Source organism: Sinohyriopsis cumingii, chromosome 4, assembly GCF_028554795.1.
Source record: "Sinohyriopsis cumingii isolate HCF-2022 chromosome 4, ASM2855479v2, whole genome shotgun sequence".
In the NCBI taxonomy this organism is placed as follows: domain Eukaryota; kingdom Metazoa; phylum Mollusca; class Bivalvia; order Unionida; family Unionidae; genus Sinohyriopsis; species Sinohyriopsis cumingii.
In genome coordinates, this window is record NC_142964.1 from 92490430 (window position 1) to 92513658 (window position 23229).

Below are 23229 nucleotides of genomic sequence, written 5' to 3' on the forward strand. Positions count from 1 at the left end.
CGGAGTAAATGAGATAAACCCATAACACCATAAAATACAGATAGGTATAAGATGCCATGCTGTTACCACATTCATCATAATACATTAAATGCATGTTATATATCTATATTTTGTTTGTTTTTGATTGATTCAGATAGTGTCAATGTGATATATCAGACTGTTGCTGCATCAGCACATTCAGGATATAGAATTGATTCGGTACATGCTATTCATTTGTACTGACATTTGAACCCTTAAAACAGTTTTCATTTAAATGACAATAATGTAAGTTACAAGGTAATTGGGAGTCTTCGGGATAATATTCATGGTGTCTTCAATTCACGATGACTGGTCTGAGATATGCCATTCCCAAACAAAATCAAATGTGTTGATATTATGATGATATTAATTAAATTTACTGTCTAAAGTTGGGATAAGATGAAACTTTGAAGTAAAATTTAAACATAAGATACTATATTGAGAAATGTATCCTAAGAATTAAAATATGCACATGGAGTTCAAAGATGTGAATAAAGTATCAGAAGAAAAAACAATATAAATGACATGAAATGCTGGCAAATGTTCCTCGTTGAAAAGGTTTTGACATTTCGTCAAAACGGAGAAAGTTCGCGAAGAATAAAAATAGTTCCGTGCGTAATAGTGTAAAACTGAAATATGACTTTGCATAATTTGTTCCCTTTCTTGGTAGGTAACGTTTGCCAGTCAAATTCATTCCAGATCAACATTTGGCACGTGTATCTTTAATAAGTGGAGTCTAGCGTATTTAGGACTATCTGTATATACCAAGTAAAATCAATAAACCATTGAATAAGATCGTTACACCTTATTGTCTTAATCTCTGCGATTACATTTATTTCTTTGTTTATTAGCTTTATGATATCATAAGATTGTTGTCTTCCATGACCGTTGTGTAATCCGAATTTGTTTTTGCTTCCTTATTTCTATAATTGTTGATTGTACCGGTTTGGCCGGTATTTCTTAGGTATTATATTTGGTTTTGTTGATGTTAGCAGTAATGAAGATTCTACTGCTTTTTTACTCTTCTTTCCTTCTCCTAATTTTATGTTTTACTTATTCATCGTTTTCGTTTACTTCTTTGCTGCTTCTATTTTCTTTACATTTTCCTTAACGGCATTGTCCTTGCTGTTTTTTCTTCTGCCATATTTCGTACTCTTTCATCTTTATTTGTTTTCTTTTTATGCTGTTTCCTTTGTTTTTTCTGCTATTAGGACAGCATTCTTATCCTTTCTTCTCTGTTTTCTTTATCTGCCTTTTCTTCATTTTGTTTTTCTTCGTTTTGTAAATCGAGGTTAGATTGTATTCTACTTATGATACTCAAACAATGTTAATATCTTTATCGAAGTCTACGATGATATTGGAAAGGCATTCTCGTTAATCCGATTGTCTTCCATCCGCTTGCGATGCACTAGATATGTAGCTAGTTTAAAAGTGTATACTTCTTTGCTATCTGATTAGATGGAACCATATCCAATTCACAGTTGGCTAAAGCAAGCTAAATTTTGAAATGAATGAAACACTTGAAGAAAACAAATCATTGCAAGTAATAAAGGTCAATCATATTACTCATACGACGCGATCTGACACTGGATCTGTCTATCATCCTAAATGAATCCCTTATGTACAGAGTATACATACCACACGTTTTTCGTAAATATAAGGGAGCAGCATAAATCTTGAAAAGGTTCAAATACAATATTTTACCCCCTCCCAATAAATCTCTAAATTCTTGAGAGATAGAGAGCTATAGCCCTCCCCTTAAGGAATAGGTAGACGCACCCCTTAAGGGAGTAGGTACAAATTCCCTTAACGGAGTACGTACTCGATAGCGGTCTCGCATACAACAATATGACACAACTAAATTCTATCTTTCTATTTCAATTTTATAGTCAGTGATGTTTTCTATTTCCGAAAAAAAAAACGAGAATCTGGGAGAAACGGAATGTCCACAATAACGCGGACTCCATTTAATTTCTAACGTTTTCCTAACATAAACAGTTTTTGTTTATTTGCATCGTGAAAATAAAATAGAAACAGATTTTGAACATGACATGATAATTCCATGGGTGAGTTTGACTGTGCAATCAAGATGAGAAAAACACCTATAAAAATGGCATGAGCAAATGTCTTGCAGCTCTTATTAGTCATACGTATGATGCTGCTTGACTCTTTTGCCCATTTTGTGAGCAAAAACACTGTAAATATGTCTATGAGATATTTTCCGATTGCTAATAAAGTGGTTATTTAAAACCTGAATACCTTTCCTTTTGAATCCAAGCTGTAATATTGTGCACAGATGCAACATCATCATACTTTCTCGCAGGTTCTTCAAACTCATTTTGCAAAATCTTTGGCTGGAACAATACAATTTCACTGAAAAACAGAGTAGTATCAGTTACAAAATTAATGAGTTGTTAGAATGTGCACGTTAAAGATATGTCTCAAAAAAGTGATAATGCAGGCGAAAGAAGTATTGTCGTAACTGTTCAATGGAAGCCAAAGATTCAAGGTAAAATTTACTTTTTAATTTGAGGCAAGATCTTTTCCAAAGCCGGGAGCTACCCAAATGAATACGAATCCACTATTTAGTCCGGTAAGTACTAAAATATGTTTTGCTGACAATTATGATGTCTAACTCAGTACTAGATATACGTAGTCTTTATATTACACATGTCTGCTAATCAGTACATAATGAAAGTTAATGACTAGCACGAACTACAAATGTAGTGTAAAAACAAAGAGAAAAGGGAGGAAAGACTTTTTGAGTAAGGGCTCTTCGTGGGTATTTAACTTTGAAATGTATGATTCTTCAGATGATCATAGCTTACTCTGCATATTTCCAATTTAATTTGTAAATACGTTCAATACTAATCTTTAATTTAGGTCTCTCGAATCATTTGACAGTGACCCTATCTAACTACCACCTAGATTGGCAGATAACTTTAAGCATAGTAGACGAACATTGTAGCCTGAGTGGTCTGGATTTGCGAGGTGGTATTATAATGCATTAGGTATTATGATCGGGTGACGTATTTGAATAAGGATAATTGGAATGTATCAGTGGTCAAGAAATCGCTATTTAAAACGAATTACAATGTTATTAGAATAGAATGATTGGATATAATTATACCCTGGTAACAGTTTAGATTATTGAATATATTCTTTACCGAATGCACTGTAAGATAAATTTCGTTTCTTGTCATTTGCCGTAACTGGCCAACAAAGACATGTTCATGATTTACTGGAAATTGGGCATCAACAGAACTCGAAGTTTGAAAGAAAACTGAAAGTACCATGTTCGTTATTTGAGAGGCGAGACTGAAGGCTTGCAGGGATCCAGTCTAAACTTATATCAGGATCTGTAATACAACCAAATTGAGCTTAATCAGTTCTTGCTGCAATTGAATTAAATCCCTTCTTGCTCAATGTGGACCGACACAGTTGTGTAATTTTGCAATTATAACTTTCTATTATATAGGCTATATGATTCGCTATAAATAAATTCACGGGTACATGGTTAATGAAGACAAAAGGGTTAAATTGTCATTAAGTGGAAAGTTCTACACTTACTCGTTATAACTATAATTGTTTCTGATGGCTTGTTCTGTGGTATGGGAAAATAATATTTCACCCCTTATAGCATGCGCTACCTTCAGGTAAATTTTTGCCAATTCACTCTCGCTATTGCTGAAGAAACCTGCAACATAAAATTTAAAAAACAAGACCTATTAAATCTTAACCATTTCAATCACTCTGTTGTTTTTTTTACGTGGGTTCTTATTGTATAAATATGTTTACATATTTTAAGATAAACCTATGTAAATAACAGGCTGCATAAAATGCTAAAGAACATTAATTATGGACACTTCCTCTGTTTAGAAAAGTATACTTTAAAGTAACCCGTAGTCTATTATATTTTCTGCACAACGGATATACTAAATACAGACGAAAACAAATGTATTGGATGAACTAAAATTGTAGATGTGTATTAGCCAGCAGAATATAATTATCAGTTTTAATAAAATATAACCCTAGTTGACTTTTGTAATTAGAGAAACATAACCGTGGTAATACGAAATAGATGATATGGCGCTATGATGCTGTTGATAGGAAACGCCTTATATAAATATAGGTCGCATTTTCACATTTCAACTTCACTTAAATGTTTTCAATATAAAGTCTGATAATATATATATTTTGTTGTAAATATGGACCACCAGCAAATGCTATCACTGTTAAAGGTGTGCTCATCAACTGCTTTACATTATCATTAATAGGTCGCCGGTCTTTTGGGATTAATTTCAAGCATGTCATATTCGTTGTGCTTTTCTATGTTCCAATTTTATGAAGATGAATCGACTCTGGTTACCTCTTCACTGACGATCAATTGTGCACGTAAATCTGTATCACAAGCAAACTTAAACAGCTTAACACATGTAAGGATAAACAGCCAATGTAACTCTATATACACCTTCTGTATTAATAGAGGGTCATAACACGTGTATCGTGAAAGGTACATTATGTACATCTTGCCAATGTTCAATAGTCATATCTGTATAGAAAGTTGGATAGCTGAAACCACTTTTCTTCAGCTTGTCACAGTGACCGTTAAGTTTGACATTTTCATCCCTAATTCAAAAGCTTCTTTCTTACTGTATGTAGAAGCATTACAAACATTTATACAGGTATGTGAAATTAGGAGAGTGTTAATGTGCGGAGAACATTTGCTTCTTTCAATCAAAATGATATTGACAATTAAGCTACTGGTCATAAATTAGAAGGATCTTGTCAGTTAAATTAAAAAGATTTTGTCGTGCCCCACTGTTCATTAATGGGTCAGTGATGGTATCCTGCAGATACTAAATTAATTATTCAAAGACACTTATGATACACAGACTATAGCAATCATAATATAAACGTTCTGCCTGATGGAGGGCATGTAAAATATAGCTATCACACGGAGGTCATTTAGAAGTTAACAGTCTCCGATATAGCACCTATTGTTTTGTCAATATAGGTGAAATTCGCTCACACAGATACCAACTATAACTATGTACATACCTATCACTGAAAAGGCGTTATGTTTTAATAGGTTCTCGACAGCTTCAACAGTTTTCAGTTCTGTAGATGCAGGAATGGCCTTGTTTTGCATGTTCTTCACAATCAAATCTGATAATAAAACGTAAATATAACGCTATGATAGCATTTCTGATATGTTGAAATTAAAATGCTGTATAAATATTTGCGTATTGATTACAATCCGAAGAAAATCTAACGATCCAATAATAAATAAAGTGCTTGTCTTGAACACGAAAAACAATTAAAGTATTGTTACGAGTATATGCTCTTAAAATGAATTATAAAAAAGAGCGAAAAGCAACAAGCTTTGTAAAATAAAACAAATACTTTATTTCCCTACTCTATAAAATAAAAATGCAATATCTAGGAACGTACGGTATTACGAATTAAATCCCAAATAATCCTAGAACACAGATACCGAGTCCTAATAATCTATAGTCCTAAATAAAAGATATCTGAAGGTGATCAGTGTCGCCTATATTAAACAGATAATGTGGCACAACTACTAACGAAGCCCAGTTTATGACAAGGTCAAGTACAACAATGTTACATTACAATAGAATTTAATGAAATAAAAACATATAGTAAAAACTAACACAAAATGCAAATCAAATATAATAGTATGCAGATATAAACTGTAGTAATTATGCAAAATACTACAGTTAGAACGACTTTGCAATATGTAGATAACGCGCAGATAAAATATACTGCAAATGTAATACAGCTACAGAAAACAAGGGAGTTTTAAATTACCAAAAAGGAGGTGGAAATTTAACCAATGATTAATCGGCCATACGATAAAACAATTGTTGTTGGTAAAGCTGCCCGCTTTGACGCCATTTTTTTCAGCACATAATTTGCTATACATGGCGCTAGTATATTTGGTGTAAAATCCTAGGTAGAACCACCACGACCATGGGAAGTTATTGGGAAGCTGTCTTAGATTCCCACGTTAGCGAAGCAGAGACTCGGACCCAGGCAAACATAGGTGAGATGTGTTAGTCATCTATAAAGTTTAGCCCAGTTGGTAAAAGTTGTTTTCATGATTTACGGCATGATCCAAATGCATAGACATGTAAACCCTTTCTTCAGGAATGTTGTCAAAAATTTATTTTAGACATTCTATCATAAAATAAGTATTGTGAAGAATTCAAAAAACTTAAATTCTTCAAGTCTCATTTTGACTGTTATTTTGAAAGAGATAGAGATGTCTGTATCGATATTTGTGTAACTAATGCATAAACTTCTAATGTAATAAGTTAATCATTAAAATAATGATGAAAATTAACTGTGAAAATATTCTAAAGAAAATGTTTGACAGGCTGGTAGTTGATAATATTATGGCTTTTTCGTGTTTTCCTTAAACTTTAAAATTAATGATTAGTTTCAACATGTCTTTAGTCCAGTAGTCTACCACTCATGTCGTCATCAATAAAATGGTATATTCGATCATTTTATATCGAAATACGCTTGGTAAATTCCAAAAAGCGCCTAAGAATAAAAAGCAATGCAAACAAAAACAAATCTTTTCTAGAGATAAATCTCTAAATGTAGAGAAGTTACATAAAGACATATTGCGCAAAATATGTACTAAATGCGCACATCAATTAATCAAAATTTTATCCGATTTTGTTTGCAAGAAGTTAATTCCTGCAGTTTCAGATATACGCTTTGATAACTTGATAATATTAATTTGGTAAAATAATTTTTTATGGATTAAAGTTTCTATTTATACCGAACTTAAATAGTTTTAGCAATACAAATGTCAAAATATTAGACGAATTAAAATTAAAAAGATAAGAGAAACGGTAACACTTTCTGCCTCTCTACCTGTGGTAACTTCGCCGTTATAATCCTCTGCATCACCGTTTCTAAACACTTTAAAAGTGGGATAGTTCTGAACACCAAATTGTTCACAGGTTGCAGTATCTACAGTACAGTCCACCTATAAAACAATAATTCAACATGTAATGATATGTATCGATAGTCCACCTATAGAACAAGGATTGAATATGTGACGAATAATCATTCAACATCTAATGATATGTCTTAACAGTACATTCCACCTATAGAACAATGGTTCAACATGTGAGGATGTGTATGGATATAATATTCCACATATAGAAAATGATTCAACATAATTACTGACCAGTCTTCGGGATCCTATTTGTATTTTACACAAAAAAAAAAAACAATTTTGCATTATATCATATCATCAATCTACATATACAACAATGACAAATTGAACATTTGGATGAACACAGACATTATCTAGGAGTTATATTGCAGAGAATGCTGTAAACAACTGTAGTTTATTAAGTGTGCCTCCTCGGTTTAATAGAACCAGCTTTCTCATTTACGTATTTTACGTAGTCAAATAAATCAATGCAGCAAAGTGAAAGTCACCAGAATACAAGGTCTTTTCTACCAGCCAGGTTAAAGATATTACCTATATACCCAGAAGGTCAATCATACAGAGCTGAGCAAAGTTACATTTTGTAATATCGTGACGTGGTCAACATTTCCTTAGAGACAAAACTTAACAAACGATTATCAAGCAGAATAACCGATCATCATTGGAAACAAATCAAATGATTCACACTAAACATTCCTAACATTCCTTGTTGTGGCCTATAATATCTGGCAACAACCGATCGAAACGAAATAAAAAATTTAAAAAGATTGAATTAAATATATCAAATGATGTGGGTAAGATTTAACCGTTTTCAGTAAATGCATAATGCTTAAACTCCACAATGAAGATGTGATTACTACTACAGTTGCCATACAATGCATCTCTGCATCATCACTCACATAAGAGAACAATTCCATTTCGATCTTAGTGGCAGTACAGAATACAGAATACTTTAGAAAATTAAGTATTGTAACAAGGAGCAATAACAATCCAGTTTTACTACAGTTACATGGAACTGTAATGTATAATAAAGGATAAGGAAATACAAAATGAATATATACGCGGTGCAAACTGAATGCAAACGAAACTATATATTCGAGTTAAACAAATGAAACATATATATGTAAAACATTAAGTAATGAATTTTGAGCAAAACTAAAGCGAAATGAAAGTGCAGGATATGATTGATATTTAGGATACTCATGATTAATACATTGACAATAAGACACATTTTTGTCATTACAGTCTCTTTTTTTAAATAATAAATGTCATAGATACCATTGACAATAATTACCTATGTACTATAAATCAGTAGTGATTTTAAATGTCGTTGAGGGTATAATTTTTATTTATTTGTACATTGACCAATATATTTTAACTGTATGCATTTTTATTTCAATAGGGTAAACAGAAACCATAATTTCAATTCGATAGTATTGAAAATGGAAGTGTTGAAAAGTAATGTAATATAACGAAAATAACAGGAAGCAATCAATGGAATCAATACACAGAATTTGCTACTGGCAGAAGGAGCGACAATATCAAATTATAGCATAATATATCTTATGGTGGAAACATAAAGATTAGCTTACATATAAGTGTCGAACTGTTACATTTCTATTTGTGTAACAAAGCAAACGAAATCTTCAGTTTCAGTGTATGCGTCGTAAAGTATGTTTGCATTTCTCACAGTGACTACGAGCCCCACAAACACCAGTTACCTTGATAAAATAAACAGTTACACACCACGCAAAGACCTGCCTCGCTGCAATTGAAGAGAACTAAACGCTTCAGTGGAAAATAAAAGCTCACGCCGGACTGGTGATGCTAGTGTTAAAAGGCATACAAAAATGATGACAAACAAACGTGCTTTAATGTAACATAGTACAAGGAAAGTGTCAAAGAGGTCCAATATTTTTTTTTTTTATATTTAGGAAAATATTATTTACCTTGATGAGAGGAATTGGCGGGTCATTGTCTTTCAGTATTCTTGCGGCTGCTTCGTACGTTGGATCTAGTTCTTTACATTCCTCAGACCTATAGTAGAGACAAGGTAGAGATTAGAAACTGTATGTTGCATATGTCCTTAGTAAGAGTTACCCATGCCAGTATATATCAAAGGAACAGCAGTGGTTTTCTCCATGCTAAATGGTGTATCATGCCATTAACTAGACGACCAGTAAAGTACTTAAATCGTAAATGGAGTCAAGATTGAAAAGTGCTTTCTTTTGTTCTTATTTAAGCTATATGTGGCTAAATGCGTCCACAGTTTAATATTCCTTGCAATGAATTAACAATCGGGACACGATTCAAACGGAGCAAGTTCGTCATCTTGTATTTTGTCGTAGGAGCAGAAAGGGTGCTATGAAACGTTCTGCTCTTATTCGTCGTGATTAAATAAAAGGGAACGATAATTCTAAGTCCCTTTGCAAATATAATATTAGATCCATCGGGTCACAAAAGATCCTATAACACAATTGCAGTCAATCCGATTAATCTGCAACAATATACGCCCAACGCATCAATGTTTAAAGAAAAGCGACATTTTACTTTGCAGTTATTAGACAAATATATCTTGAAACATTTATATGATGGGCCTTGCCCCCCAAACTACAATACGCATAAATTGGATCATTCACAAAAATTACAAATTGAAAATATTGCAGCTTACCATGCACAAAAGGGACCGAAAGTAAAACAATCAGTTCAGATTAGGAGCGAATTTGACAGAGAACGATACTATCATTTTAAGTTTAAGTTTCAAATATATTTTCTTTCGATAGTAATAAGTGTCAGCTTAATAGTTATCAACCGTTTGGTCGCATCCTACTCTGAGTCCTAAGCGATAGACCCACCTATTCAGCTTTAAACACAGTGTCATTTTTAAACAGGTGTTGGGAAGATTACTCATTATATTTTAATTTAGTTCTGTGTTTTTCGGAGCAATAACGGTATAGATCTGCTCCTCGTTAATAACAAAACCATTTAATTTGGGAATTTAATCTGTGCAATGGGATATAATAATGTGTGTGTGTGAGAGAGAGAGAGAGAGAGAGAGAGAGAGAGAGAGAGAGAGAGAGAGAGAAGAGATAGAGAGAGCGCAAAGCAATGGATATCTCCACATTCTGATCATACTCTTTTGGTGCAATTGAAGAAAAGATATAAGCTTCATTTCGGGTGGGTCTCTGTTACGTTTGTGTGGGCAGCAATGATGAGGAAAAGTTACGAAAATATTACATGAATATTCATGATACATTTGTGCGTGTCTAAATTCGTTCGCTTGGGCTAGCGTTCGGTTAAATATCACCAAAATATAAACAAGATGCTTTAAATTAGTGAGGATCGATGTTCGACGGATTATCAGCCGAGGAAAAAGGCTTCACTGGCGAAACACATATATATCGACGATTGTACCGAGGACAGTGACTCTTAAATGAAACCTGAAACTAGATGAAAGGTAAAAATTGTTTTACTAAGCTGTAAAGTGTCATGTAAGTAATACATAAGCTGGGCCTATATCTAGACAATACATTGGAAAAACCTTAAGTCTGATCAGCATTAACAGACGGGTCCCGCTATAACTATATTTTACAAGCATTTCGACATTATCTTCGTTAGCAAAAAAATAAAAGGCACAACATTCTTTAACCTTAGAGGAAGCGCACATACATATAGAGAGTGAGAACAACACATGGACATAGCTTAATTTACAATCGAACTGCATTCCCGTATGCTTAGATTTAAACTATATTTGGGTAGTCGCGTGCATCATCTTTGTGGTCAGTACTGTCGTGTGAATGTCTGAAAATAATTCATGGAAATCCATGGTACATTTGTGCCTGTTTATGAGTTTATTTTGATTTGTTTACCGTCTGGTCAAATATTGACGCAGTATTAATACCTTTAACAATTATAATCTTTTCTCAAAGGATAATCAGCGGAAATCATAATAATAAAACTTCATTGGCAAAGCAAACTTATATGAAATAAAACCTAATAAAAGGCAAAATGGATTGATGATGGAACTATGGATATTCATAAATGTTTAGAAAAATACCATTAATTTACAAATTATCTTTAACTTATTTTAAATTGCACTTAGATGTTTGACATCATTATTAGTTTCAGAAGTAAGATTTTATTGAGCAAATGTTGCTTTTATATTTGAATAAGCAAGGAATACTAGGTAAAGAATATATTCCCTTACCGAAACTTTTCAGTCCAATCATAATTAACAGCACCATGTAACATTTATCGATTAAGACAGCTGATCAAAGTATTTTTAGTTCACCTTTTCCTGCAGCTGGGATATTGTACTGTGCCAAATTTTAGTCAATGTACCATTTTGTCATTTAATGTTTGACTTGTGTAAATACTAAATTAAATGCCAATTTATTTTCAATACTTCCTTTTGATATTTACCGCTAAAATAACCTTACGACTAGTAGGACACAGAAACCAGCATTATCTTTAAAGGTTCAAAACTTTAAAAGATACATCGCATTTTTCCCTTTAAAAGGAAAATATTTTAGACACGGACGAATTAACCGTCTTCATATTGATTACGCAGGTTACTCAAGCCATCTTTATAATAGATATGTGAACTTATTACGGCGCGAAGAATTCAACTAGAGCCCAGTCATGTGTCTGACCCTTGGATGCAATATCACTTTTGGAATGCGGTAATTCATCACCAGCAAATATTAGCGAAATAAAATTTGCTTAATAAACTATACGTTTCATGCTTGTATGGGCGTGGTTCCACGTTTGTGTGAGCTTCTATTCACTTAAATGTTACCTAACTAGTGTCATATCATTGCGATGACACCTTCTGATTGGTCCACAAATTCCTCCCTACTGAGTTGTAACGTCTTGTAAAAGCTGGGCATAAGACTAGACAACAAACTTAAAAGGCTTAAATCTAACTTACGATAACACGAAGGGTCACGCAATCAATACTCTTTTTCAATCAAGAGTCTTTCGACACTCTCCTGTTAAAAAACAAACACAAATTTATTTATTCTTAAGAGAAGAAGTAGTAGGACTGTGATATGGACTTTTGTTTAACGTAGTTTTAACAATTTCTGAGTCATATCGCAACGATGTCTGCAGTGTGGCAGTTTATAATGATGTCTAGCACTATGGCATCATGCCGCAGACATGTAGCACGATGTCCCACCCAGTCACATTATCCTGACACCAGGCCGACCAGTCCTAACACTAACCTCTTAATGATGAGCCCCAAGCGATGCAGATGTTAGTACCATTTTTATAAGTCTTTGGTATGGGATCGAACCCAGGACCTCCCGCGTCCGAGGCAGACGCTCTAACCACTAGGCCATATATATATATATATATATATATATATATATATATATATATATATATATATATATATATATATATATATATATATATATATATATATATATATATATAGTGAGAGAGAGAGAGAATGAGCGAGAAAGAGAGACAGAGAGATCAAAATTGAAGATTCAGTTAGATATTTTCGTGTTCCGTCATAGTGGTTAGTATTTACGTGTGTAAAATCCTAAATTAATTCATAAATATTCTTGATACATTTATCAATGCGAATATGTTTCTTTAGCTTTGGTTACCTATGGTAAAATAGCACCTCATTTTCAATATGGGGTCTTTAATGAATGAAAATCTATTTTCGATAGGATTTTCAGTCCGGGAATAATAAGAGAAAATACATTGGCTAATGAGCCATAAATCGATAATTGTATCCAGGTTAATTCCTCTTATATGAAATCTACCACTGAATTGAAGGCAAAAGCAGTTGAAATAATTTTGGAAATATGGATGTTTCATAAATGATTAGCAAATACAATTAAATTACACACTGCCTTTCACTTCTTTTCAATTGAACTTAGATGTTTTACATTGCTAGTTTAAAATCTACAATAACCCAGCAACTAGTAGGAGCCAGAAATCAGTATTCTGTTAAAAAGGCTCAAAACGTAGCATTACGATTAAGCTTCCCTTTAAAAGGAAAATATATTGAAAACTAAAGAATGTCCCGTCTTCAAATTGATATATGTCTTATGGATGCTAATTTTCTTTTCATTGTTCTTAAACAGCCATCTTCACTATCCATATATGTGCTCCTCGTGCTAATCGTGTATTGAAATGGCGGAAAATAGTACTAAGAAATATTTAGTCTTAAATAACTCCTACGTGACTATCCATAAAGGAAATGACATAAATGTTTTACTTAACAATACAGTTTTGGTGTGACAAAAGAAACCCAGGCTATTTTTACAAGAAGTATGAGAGCTTACCAAGGTGAGAAGAATTCAACCAGAGCCAAGTCATGTGTCATAATCTTGGATGCAAAGTCATTGTTGGAATACTGTAAAACATCACCAGCAAATACTAGCGAAATAAAACTTGTTAAACAAAGTAAAAGTGTCATGCTTGTACGTGCGTGTTCCAAGTTTGTGACAGCTTCTCGTCTTATATGCTACCTAAGGATGACAATATCAAAGCGTTGTCGGTTTCTGATTGGTCCAATCATTCTTCCTTACTGAGCTGTACAATCTGGCATAAGTTCTTTATAATCTGGGCCTAAGGCTAGACAAATAAATATATCTGCTTAAGTCTGACCTGCTACGAACAGGTCACACAGAAAATACGTTTTCGACTCACGGATGCAAAAATATAAGTTTCATTTGATTGGTCGTTTGTTACGTCCTAATCGGCAGTAATGACGAGTGAAAGGTGCGAAAATAATTCGTGACCATTCATGATACATTTGTGCCTTTGTATAGTTTTCTTGGCTTGGGTTACTGTCCGGTCAAATATCTAAACATTATCAATATGGTGTCTTCAAATAGTGATCTTGGCAAAGCAAACAGATATTGGCGACTGTACCCATGTTAATGCTTCTTATATGAAAACTAAGTATTAGTTAAAGACATGCATAGTTTCAATAATGTTAGAAGTATGGAATTATCATAAATGTTTAGCAATAACATTAATTTACAGACAACCTTAAATTGCAGTTAAATTCCATTTATGTGTTAGACTTTGTTAGTTTCAGAAGTAAATTTAATCTTCAGAAAACGTTGCCTTTAAATTTGAATAAAAAATGATTATTATGCAAAGAATATATTCGCTTAAGTCCAATCCCAAACAACAGCACCATATAAAATGCACGGATTTCATCAGTATGTCAATTGGTCAAAGTATTTTATTTTTTTCTTGCAGCTAGTGGTCTATATTGTATCAACGTTTGATTTGTGCAACTATTACATTAAATGCATATTTCTAATCAGTATAGCCTTTGTCATTGAACATTTCAATAACCCTACAAATAGTAGTAGACAAAACTCAGTATTATTTTTACAAGGCTCAAAACTTTTAATTAATTTTCATTATTCCATTAAAAAGAAAAATATATTAAAATTGAAGACATTCCCGTCTTCAAATTGATATGAATCTTATGGAAGCGAGTTTTCATTTATTTTTGCTTAAACAGTCATGTTCAATATCTACATATGTGCTCTTCATGGTAGTCGTGTATTGAAATGTCGGCAAAGTGTAACATGAAACCATGAGTCTTATATAAGTATTTGTTCCTAGTCGTTACACAGAAACTTCTGAAATAGTTTTGAACAGTGAATATATTGATCAATATATTGACATAAATCATAATGACCGTTTGCTATATTGATTCATAAAGATAAAATGGCATCATTACAATAGGTAGGTGACCAGTGTTGAATTGTTTATGAGTGATAAAGCGTATTTATTGCGTGACCCGTCGTGTTGCGGCGGGTCAGAGGTAAACATTTGCACATGTTCTTCTAGGCCCAGCTGAAGTAGTACTTATACAAGACTCTACCGATCCAGTGGGGTTGCATTATTGAGCCAATCGGAAGCAGACAACACCTTGATTTCTTCCTCTTTAGCTTGTTAAGTCTTAAGGGGGCAGGGGCCAGTTTCTATGTACAAATTCAATGCCGCAATTAGAGACCTAATATATAAAATCATAAAAAATCAAATATACAAGTGACATCATCGACTTTATGAGAAGAAATGCCCAGACGACACGATTCAATAATGTGAAATTACAAGGCACAGATTCCATGGTGTGTGGACAATATTGTGTGTATTTTCTTCATCAACGCAGTCTTTGATATTCTTTAGAACATTTAGTGACGTAATTTGATCGTCACTCTTCCAGAAACGATGACAAAGTAGATAGATGGTTTTGTGACCATTATGGTTATATTTTGTCTTTAGGTAGGAAACGTAGTGCACATCAATGGCACACTGACTTTCCGTTTCTGGACGTCTAGCTTTACTTCACAACGTTGTCAACCTTGTCAAAAAGAGATTTATATATGAAATATATTTGTTTGTTTTCTTGTTAATTCTTAAATATTGTTTGCATTTGGACATGTGGTTGCAATGCAATAATTGCTGCACGGGGTGGATATCAGCAAGTGACTGAATCGTAGGAGTGCCGCTTGTGATCAGAATGGCCTCAGTTTTATCATCATTGCTTTAAACATGAGTGAGAATAGTCGCACCACACACTCATGCCTCTTAGTTGGATTGAAATGCCCCAGCTGCATGGATCATACTTAGAGTACCACGATCAGAGCACACCTCCCCGCTGCTCTGTACCCTAAACTGGCTATCCAAAATTTGTTCTCTGTGCTACATTTCACTGTTGAACTCTAGTCCAACATACCTATCCGATCTCACCCACGTGTACATACCAGCAAGATACTTACTCTTCTCTTCTGACAATCGTATACTCATTATTCCCACTATAAAGACAAAGTCATATGGACAGCGTTCTTTTGCATAAAAAGGCCCAGCAACGTGGAATGTATTGCCCACTGAACTTAGACACAAAGACACAGTGATCACATTCAAGAGGGCTCTCAAAATTCACTTATTTCGACAGCAAGAACAAACTTAAAGACCTAATAATGTTTCCTAGCATGTTTTTTATTTTTTGATGTTTTTCTAATTTCATGGTGTTTGTTTTTTTAATAATCTTATTATATGTTTTTTATCTTAAAGGTCTTGTCTAATGTTGTAAAGCGCTTAGCGCTTCTAAAGATTAGGCGCTATACAAAGTCCTCATTATTATTATTATTATTATTATTATTATTACATGCTCCAAGAGAGCGAAAATCACTATAATTTAACTGATGATGATGGTGATGAAGTCTGACTATCATGCAGTATTTAGTAACCGAACAGAGCGGCCGTGGGTTTAGCCGCTCTCAAGAAGTGGCTGACCCAATTCCTCGATACTAGTTTGCTAATCTGATGCGCGTGACCCACTGCCAAATCCAAAATCCAACCACAACAACAACAAAACATATACAGGAATCCGCAGCCCGCCAAGGAGCCCGCCAAGCAGTTTCGACCTGCATAAGTGGTCCAACAGCCCGCTATCCAGCCCGCCAAGCTGTTTCGACATGCAGAAGAGGACTAGCAGCCCGCCAAGCGGAAACCTTTATTACGCTACACACCATAATTTCACCAAAGTTAGTCAGGAAATTTAAGGTAAATCAATTATTGGTATTAAGCCTTCGGGTATACATCTATTTGTGCTATTTGAAAATCACTATTCTTTCTATCTCTTGCTCTTAATCTTTTAACAAATACGTTATTGCAATTGTTTATAACTGTCAACTTGTAGGAAATACACAGATAGTACAGACCCACCATATTACGGTCACACTCTCGATAGTTACTATATCTCAGATTAAGATGAACATAAATAGATACACAATAAGGAAAACCAAAAACTTGCTAAAGAAAGTTATCAAGCTCAACAACTCCAATGTAAGCAGTCCAGACATTTCAGGCAAAATTGGCGAACATAAAGCAAGCAATGACACCAGTACCACTCCAGATACAAGACCAGACTGCCCTCTTAATTTCCATACAATCCTTGGTCATTTTACTTCCAGTCTTATTGCATGTCTAGTTGTAGAGCGCCCATTGGATGTTGGGAGTCGCATCTGGGGTCAACAAACATCTAGAACGGGACGGAATTAACGAACTGTCCCAAATTTCCCAAATATCCCAGGGTTGCCGGACCTTTCTAATTTTTTGCTGGATTTCATTACAACAGACAGAACCCTGACCGCCCGTCTTACGCAATTGACCCACACACACTCTTACCCGCTACTCCACAACTGACTCACACTTATCAAAATCCGCGCAGTTATCCTCACCCACTAACTTGACTCCAAATTATATTAAATATAGGAAATATTAAAGATCAAGAAAGGCAAAACACTCATAAATGGAATACCTAAGGCCAACAAAACAACAGTAGAAACAAGCAAGCCAGCAACAATAATCATAAAACCAACGAAAACTACAATCAAGCCACAAAGAAAGAATCGATATCGACCCAGGCAACAAGAGGAAATAAAAACGTAAATGAAGGGACAACCCATCATACCAAACCGAATATCCAGATAGAAGGGGAGACAAAAACACAAATAGGCAAGAACACAACATAGAATTAACCGTATTCATCAACAACAACAGCTCCAAACAACTGAACATAAGCACATCTAGTATATTGCAAGTCCTAACCAAATCCCACGATGGAGTCTTTGAAATTATTTGACCTAAAACCAACTACATCATAGTCAGATGCAGCACATCAAAACAAGTTGTCAATTATGTGGAACTAAAACAAAAAGGACCAACTAAAGTGAATGTCACAAGACACAAAGCACTCACCAAAAGAACCCCAAATACCATACCACAGGCCTGCACAAAGACTGAGAAAAAGAAGGATAAACCCAATGCCACTCCAAAAAGCAGCAGTCCACAAAAATCAAAGACTGGTTATAAATCAAATACGACTTACAAAAAAGGTTATCAAACTACATCAAACATTCAACCTTTTCAAGTAACAACGACATTGCATTGGAATTAACAAACCGGGAGCCGACATAACAGGTCCCTCCAGTTTCAATCAAGCAAAGGACACCCGACCAACATTATCTTACTCGATTTTATTTCAACTACACCACTCCTAGTCTATTTCGATGGGCACCCGCTACTGCCATATAACTTCAACCCACGATTCTGTAGCCACTGCAAATCATGGGGACATCAACCCAACAGCTGCAAAAACAAAAAAGGATGTGACACTTGCGGCAGAAATCATAGCAGCAAATGCACATACACTGGTCAAACATGTGCTAACTGCAACGGCCCACATCACCCGATCTCCAAAGATTGCCCCCACACCAAAATGAAGAGACCATTATAAGACTCATGATTGAAAATAATTTGGCAAAAGCAAATGCGAAAACCGTTCTGCTATCGAATCTCCCAAAGCAGGAAAAGAAGTTCAAACCACACAAGCTGCTATATAGTTCTAGTGCGCTGTAGCCGATGTGGGTTAACTCAGGTTTGTTTAGGGCGTTTTTGGCTGCTTGATCTGCAATTTTGTTCCTTGGGTTGTTAATGTGAGATGGGACCCCCAAGAATTGTAACGTTTGACCTTGACTTTTCATGTTGTTAATTATCAAGTAGGTTTCTCTAAGAAAGTTGTCACGTCCCTTAGAGTTACCTGTTTCAAGTGTTCTGAGTACTATAAGTGTTTCCCTTACTATTAGTATTTTCTGGATTTCCTGTTTGTGTGCTATATTTACTGCTTCGAGGATGGCCCAGAAGTCTGCTGTGTATACTGAACATTTGTCTGGGAGTCGGTATCCTATTTCATTCTTCATTTCCGGTATGGTTAGTTCTGCAGCAGTTTTGTCTGGGTTATTTGATTTAGAACCGTCTGTGTATATTTTGACAGTCTGTGTATGAGTTGTCCAATATATCGAGGATGTTTTATCGTATTTCTAATGGAAATTCTTCTTTGCATCCGAATGATGTTGCTATAGTGTTGACCGTTGGTTTGTCCCTTGACCACGGGGCCAGGTCCGGATATCGTATTGGTTCTGCGTATGGATAATCGAGTTGTAGTTCTTTGCATAATGTATGGATACTATTTCCAGATGGCCGGAGCGGGACGAGTCTCCGGCTAGTGGGATATTGTATTTGTCGATGATGTTTCTTGTTGGATGGCTTCAATTATGTATCGACATGCTGGCGGAGTATTTAAGTATAAATTCTTCTCTCCCTAGTCTTAGTGTTGTTTCACCTGTAAGGATTTGTAGTTCTTCTTTTGATGTGTTTTTGAGTCTACCTGTGCATTTTTGTAATGCTTTTGATTGGATTCTATCAGGGCGTTTTAGTAATGTTGGTTTAGCCGATGCGTAGATTTGGCATCCATAGTCCATTTTAGATCTAATTAGGGTTCTGTACAGCGTCACCAACGTGCCTTGGTCTACACCAAATTGTGAGCCGTTCATTTTTTCAAAAGATTTAGGTCTCCACAGCATTTCCGTATTAGGTCTGTTATGTGATGGTTCCATGTAAGCTGTTGATCATAATACATGCCTAAAACGTTTGCGAATCTTTCAAATTTCATTTGTTAGCCTTGGATATATAGGTTGGGTGGTTCTATTTTATAGCCCTTATGGATGGGGGATAGAATTCCAGTTGTTTTCTCTTTGATAGATTAAACACCCATTTATCGGCTCCTTATGCCGATCTTGTTTAGGTTATCTTGTAGTAATGTTAGTAGTTGTTGGCTGTGTGGGTTGCCTGCTTTCCATAGACCATTGTCGTCAGCAAATTGTGATAGGTCTATTTTTCTGAGATTGGTGGAACATTCTAGATGGTTTATCATAATGTTGAATAGGGTCGGACTCATTACACTTCATTGTGGGGTGCCGTTCTCTAGCACGTGTTCTTCTGAGTACTGAGCTCCTATTCTGGTTATGATGTGTCTATCTTTTAAAAATGTTTGTATCCATTTATGCATGTTGCCACTGATTCAATAACGGTTCGATTTGATAATGAGACCATCAGTCCAGACTGAGTCAAAGGCTTTCTCAAGGTCTAGGAAAATAGCTACGAAGTCTATATCGTTTTTCCTTTTAGAATTAAAGGCTAGTTTGATACTAGACTCAATCCTTATTAGTTGATCTAAAGTGAATATTTTATTCTGGAAGCCACTTTGGTTTTCTGAGAAGATTATTACTTTCAAGGTGATGTTTGAGTCTGTTGTTGATCATCGTTTCCATCAACTTGCGTGTTGTATATGTAAGGAATATCGGTCTGTAGAATGATATTTCAGTGGGATCCTTGCTGCCTTGGGGATAGGGATGACTATAGCCTGTTTCCAGTTTAGGGGGATTCGTCCAGTCTGCCATGATTGATTTATGAAGTTTAGTATGACTTGTTCCATATTTGCTGGTGTATTCTTATATATCTCGTATCCGAGGTTGTCTTCCCCCGGGGAGTGGATTTTTTTAATATATATCTAATTGCTGTTTTCCATTCGTCCAAGCTGTATGGGTTATTTAATCGATGTTCATTGGATCCATTTCGGTAAATAGGTGCGAATATTTACACTCTGTTGTTTTTCTATGTTCTTGGAATTTAGCTGTGTGGTTATTGTTTTTACTCATTCCAGCGAAGTGTATTGCTAGCTTTTTAGCTTTGTCTTTTTCAGTTGTTGCACTTTTAATGTTTGGAATGCTGTTACTATTTGCGCCTCGAATTGCTTTTAGTTTCTTCCAAACTTGTTTCGAATTACTTTGATTAATTTCAACGGTAGAGCAATATTTTTGCCAATATATGTCCTTTTGCTTTTTTAATAACACTGGTCAACAGTGAAATCATTACTGACTTGAAAAGGCCCTAATCTGTAGTATTTTGGTGTGCCGAACACGAATATAACCGTGAAAAATTTGTATTGGCTCTCGTTTTGAAGATATTCATATACCTCATTTTCTATGTTTCACTGTGTAAATTTCTCCAGTAGGACTGCAGCAACATCCGGAATAATGATGTAACATTGCATAATACCATCATGCTCACATCATCCACAGTTGATTGCATCATTTTCTGATGCAATGCAATACTAATGCCATGCGGCTGCTGAAGTAAGTTGACGTCAGCAGTGTACTATACATGTGTAGGCCTATTATACTAATGCCAGGCGGCTGCTGAAGCTGACGTAAGCAGTGTACTATATAAAGCCCAATCAGATAGGTTCAGCATTTAAAATATTTTAGACGTTGTGCGAGACAGTTCAAGCTACTGTTACATAAAACTTATTATTTTATCCATTTACGTACAATAAAGAACAGTAATGCCTCGAAAGTGTGTTAATACCGCGGACAATTTTTGCTATATTTGTGGGGAAGTGACATTTGCCAACCAGAAGAAAAGTATCAATTCTCAAGTGAAGAAGGCATATCATCTTTACTTCGGATGCAAGGTTGGTGACCAAGACAAGCCTTGGGCTCCGCATATATGCTGTGCTACATGTACAACACAGCTTTCACAGTGGTTGAATTGCAAAAGGTCATCAATGCCGTTTGCAGTCCCAATGGTGTGGAGAGAGCCAAGCAACCACCTAAATGACTGTTACTTCTGCTTGGTTCCTCCTCTTTCCGGCGGAATAACGAAGCGAAAGAAGTCGAGAATAGTCTACCCAAACATTCCGTCTGCATTGAGACCAGTTCCACATGGTGAGGGACTTCCTATTCCAGAACCTCCAGCAGAATATTCTCTTGATTCATCTGACGAAGACAAAGGTGAGTCGACCTGTTCTTCTCCTGGTCCATCAGCATGCAGTGATCCAGATTTTCACTGTGGTGCATCATCAACCCCACACAGAATAACACAGGAAGAACTAAATGACCTGATTCGTGATTTGGACTTATCAAAGAACAAGGCAGAATTGCTAGGATCAAGACTCCAACAATGGAATCTTCTAGAAGAAGATGTCACAATTACTGCATATCGAAAGCGCCACCAGCAATTGGAGCCTTTCTTCAGAAAGGAAAGTAATCTGATATTCTGTTCCGATATTGAGGGCCTCATGAATGCTTTAAAAATCACTCATGACCCACAAGAATGGAGACTATTTGTGGACTCTTCGAAACTGAGTCTCAAGGCTGTGCTTTTGCACAATGGAAACATTCTTCCATCTATTCCAGTAGCGTATGCTGTCCACATGAAAGAGACATACGATAACTTAAGGCAGCTACTGAATTCCATTGAGTATAACAAGTACAGCTGGCACCTCTGTGGTGATTTGAAGGTAGTTGCCCTTTTAATGGGACTGCAGCAAGGATATACAAAATACATGTGTTTCTTATGCGAGTGGGATAGCCGAGCAAGGGAAATGCACTACATGAGGAAGGAATGGACTCACAGGCAGAATGTAGCCATTGGAGAGAAGAATATCCAACACCCAGCTCTGGTTGAGGCTCAGAAAATCTTGCTACCACCCCTTCACATCAAACTAGGTTTGATGAAGAACTTCGTGAAAGCCATTGACCGGACTTTGCCAGCATTCCGATACCTGCATGAAAAATTCTCTCGACTCAGCGAAGCAAAGATTAAAGAGGGAGTTTTTGTGGGTCCTCAGATTCGAGAGCTTTTCAAAGATGACCGGTTCAACAACTTGCTGGAAGGTGACGCGAAACAAGCATGGAATGCTTTTCGCCTAGTTTCTACAAACTTCCTCGGAAATGTTAGGGCAGAAAACTATAAGGAACTAGTAGAAGACATGTTGATGAAGTATAAGAAACTTGGCTGCAATATGTCTCTAAAGATTCACTTCCTTCATTCCCATTTGGATTTCTTTCCTAGCAACTGTGGTATTGTTAGTGATGAACACGGCGAACGTTTTCATCAAGATATCGCAACAATGGAACAAAGATACCAGGGAAAATGGTCCACTACAATGCTGGCTGACTACTGCTGGACACTCCTCAGAGATGCTCCCGAACAGCTGTACAAGAGACAGGCGAAGAAATCAAAGATGTAGTCAATGACTTGATTTTTTATAGGTAGGCTATTACAGTTGACCTTTTACTATTGGAATGCATTTCGTTATGTAAACATTAATTTCTTGCAGATTGCAAAAAAACTAGAGCCAATTTTGCAATTTGACTGTCATATTCGTGTTCAGCACATAAAAATTGATAAGAATTGACTAATTTTATTTCAGTAACATGACTTTTGTAAAAATTTGTTGTCCAGTGTAATGTTCTTTAGTTGTTTAGCTATTGTTTTATAATCAGTTGAAAGACCTGTGTCGCGAAATTTGTTAAGGGCTT

General features: G+C 35.4%; 1 protein-coding gene across 1 annotated transcript in view; it reads right to left on the bottom strand.

Annotated features, from left to right (window-relative positions):
* Positions 1–20304, bottom strand: part of LOC149801679 (protein disulfide-isomerase A3-like) — a 31838-nt gene extending 11534 nt beyond the window's left edge. The window contains exons 1-8 of the mRNA XM_089956828.1: positions 20133–20304; positions 18606–18821; positions 13318–13411; positions 8962–9049; positions 6928–7042; positions 5080–5187; positions 3589–3715; positions 2278–2391 (exon numbers count right to left, since the gene is read on the bottom strand). Of these exons, the coding sequence (XP_089812954.1) occupies positions 2278–2391; positions 3589–3715; positions 5080–5187; positions 6928–7042; positions 8962–9049; positions 13318–13411; positions 18606–18821; positions 20133–20304 (1034 nt within the window). The remainder of the gene's footprint in view (positions 1–2277; positions 2392–3588; positions 3716–5079; positions 5188–6927; positions 7043–8961; positions 9050–13317; positions 13412–18605; positions 18822–20132) is intronic.
* Positions 20305–23229: the final 2925 nt, after the last annotated feature.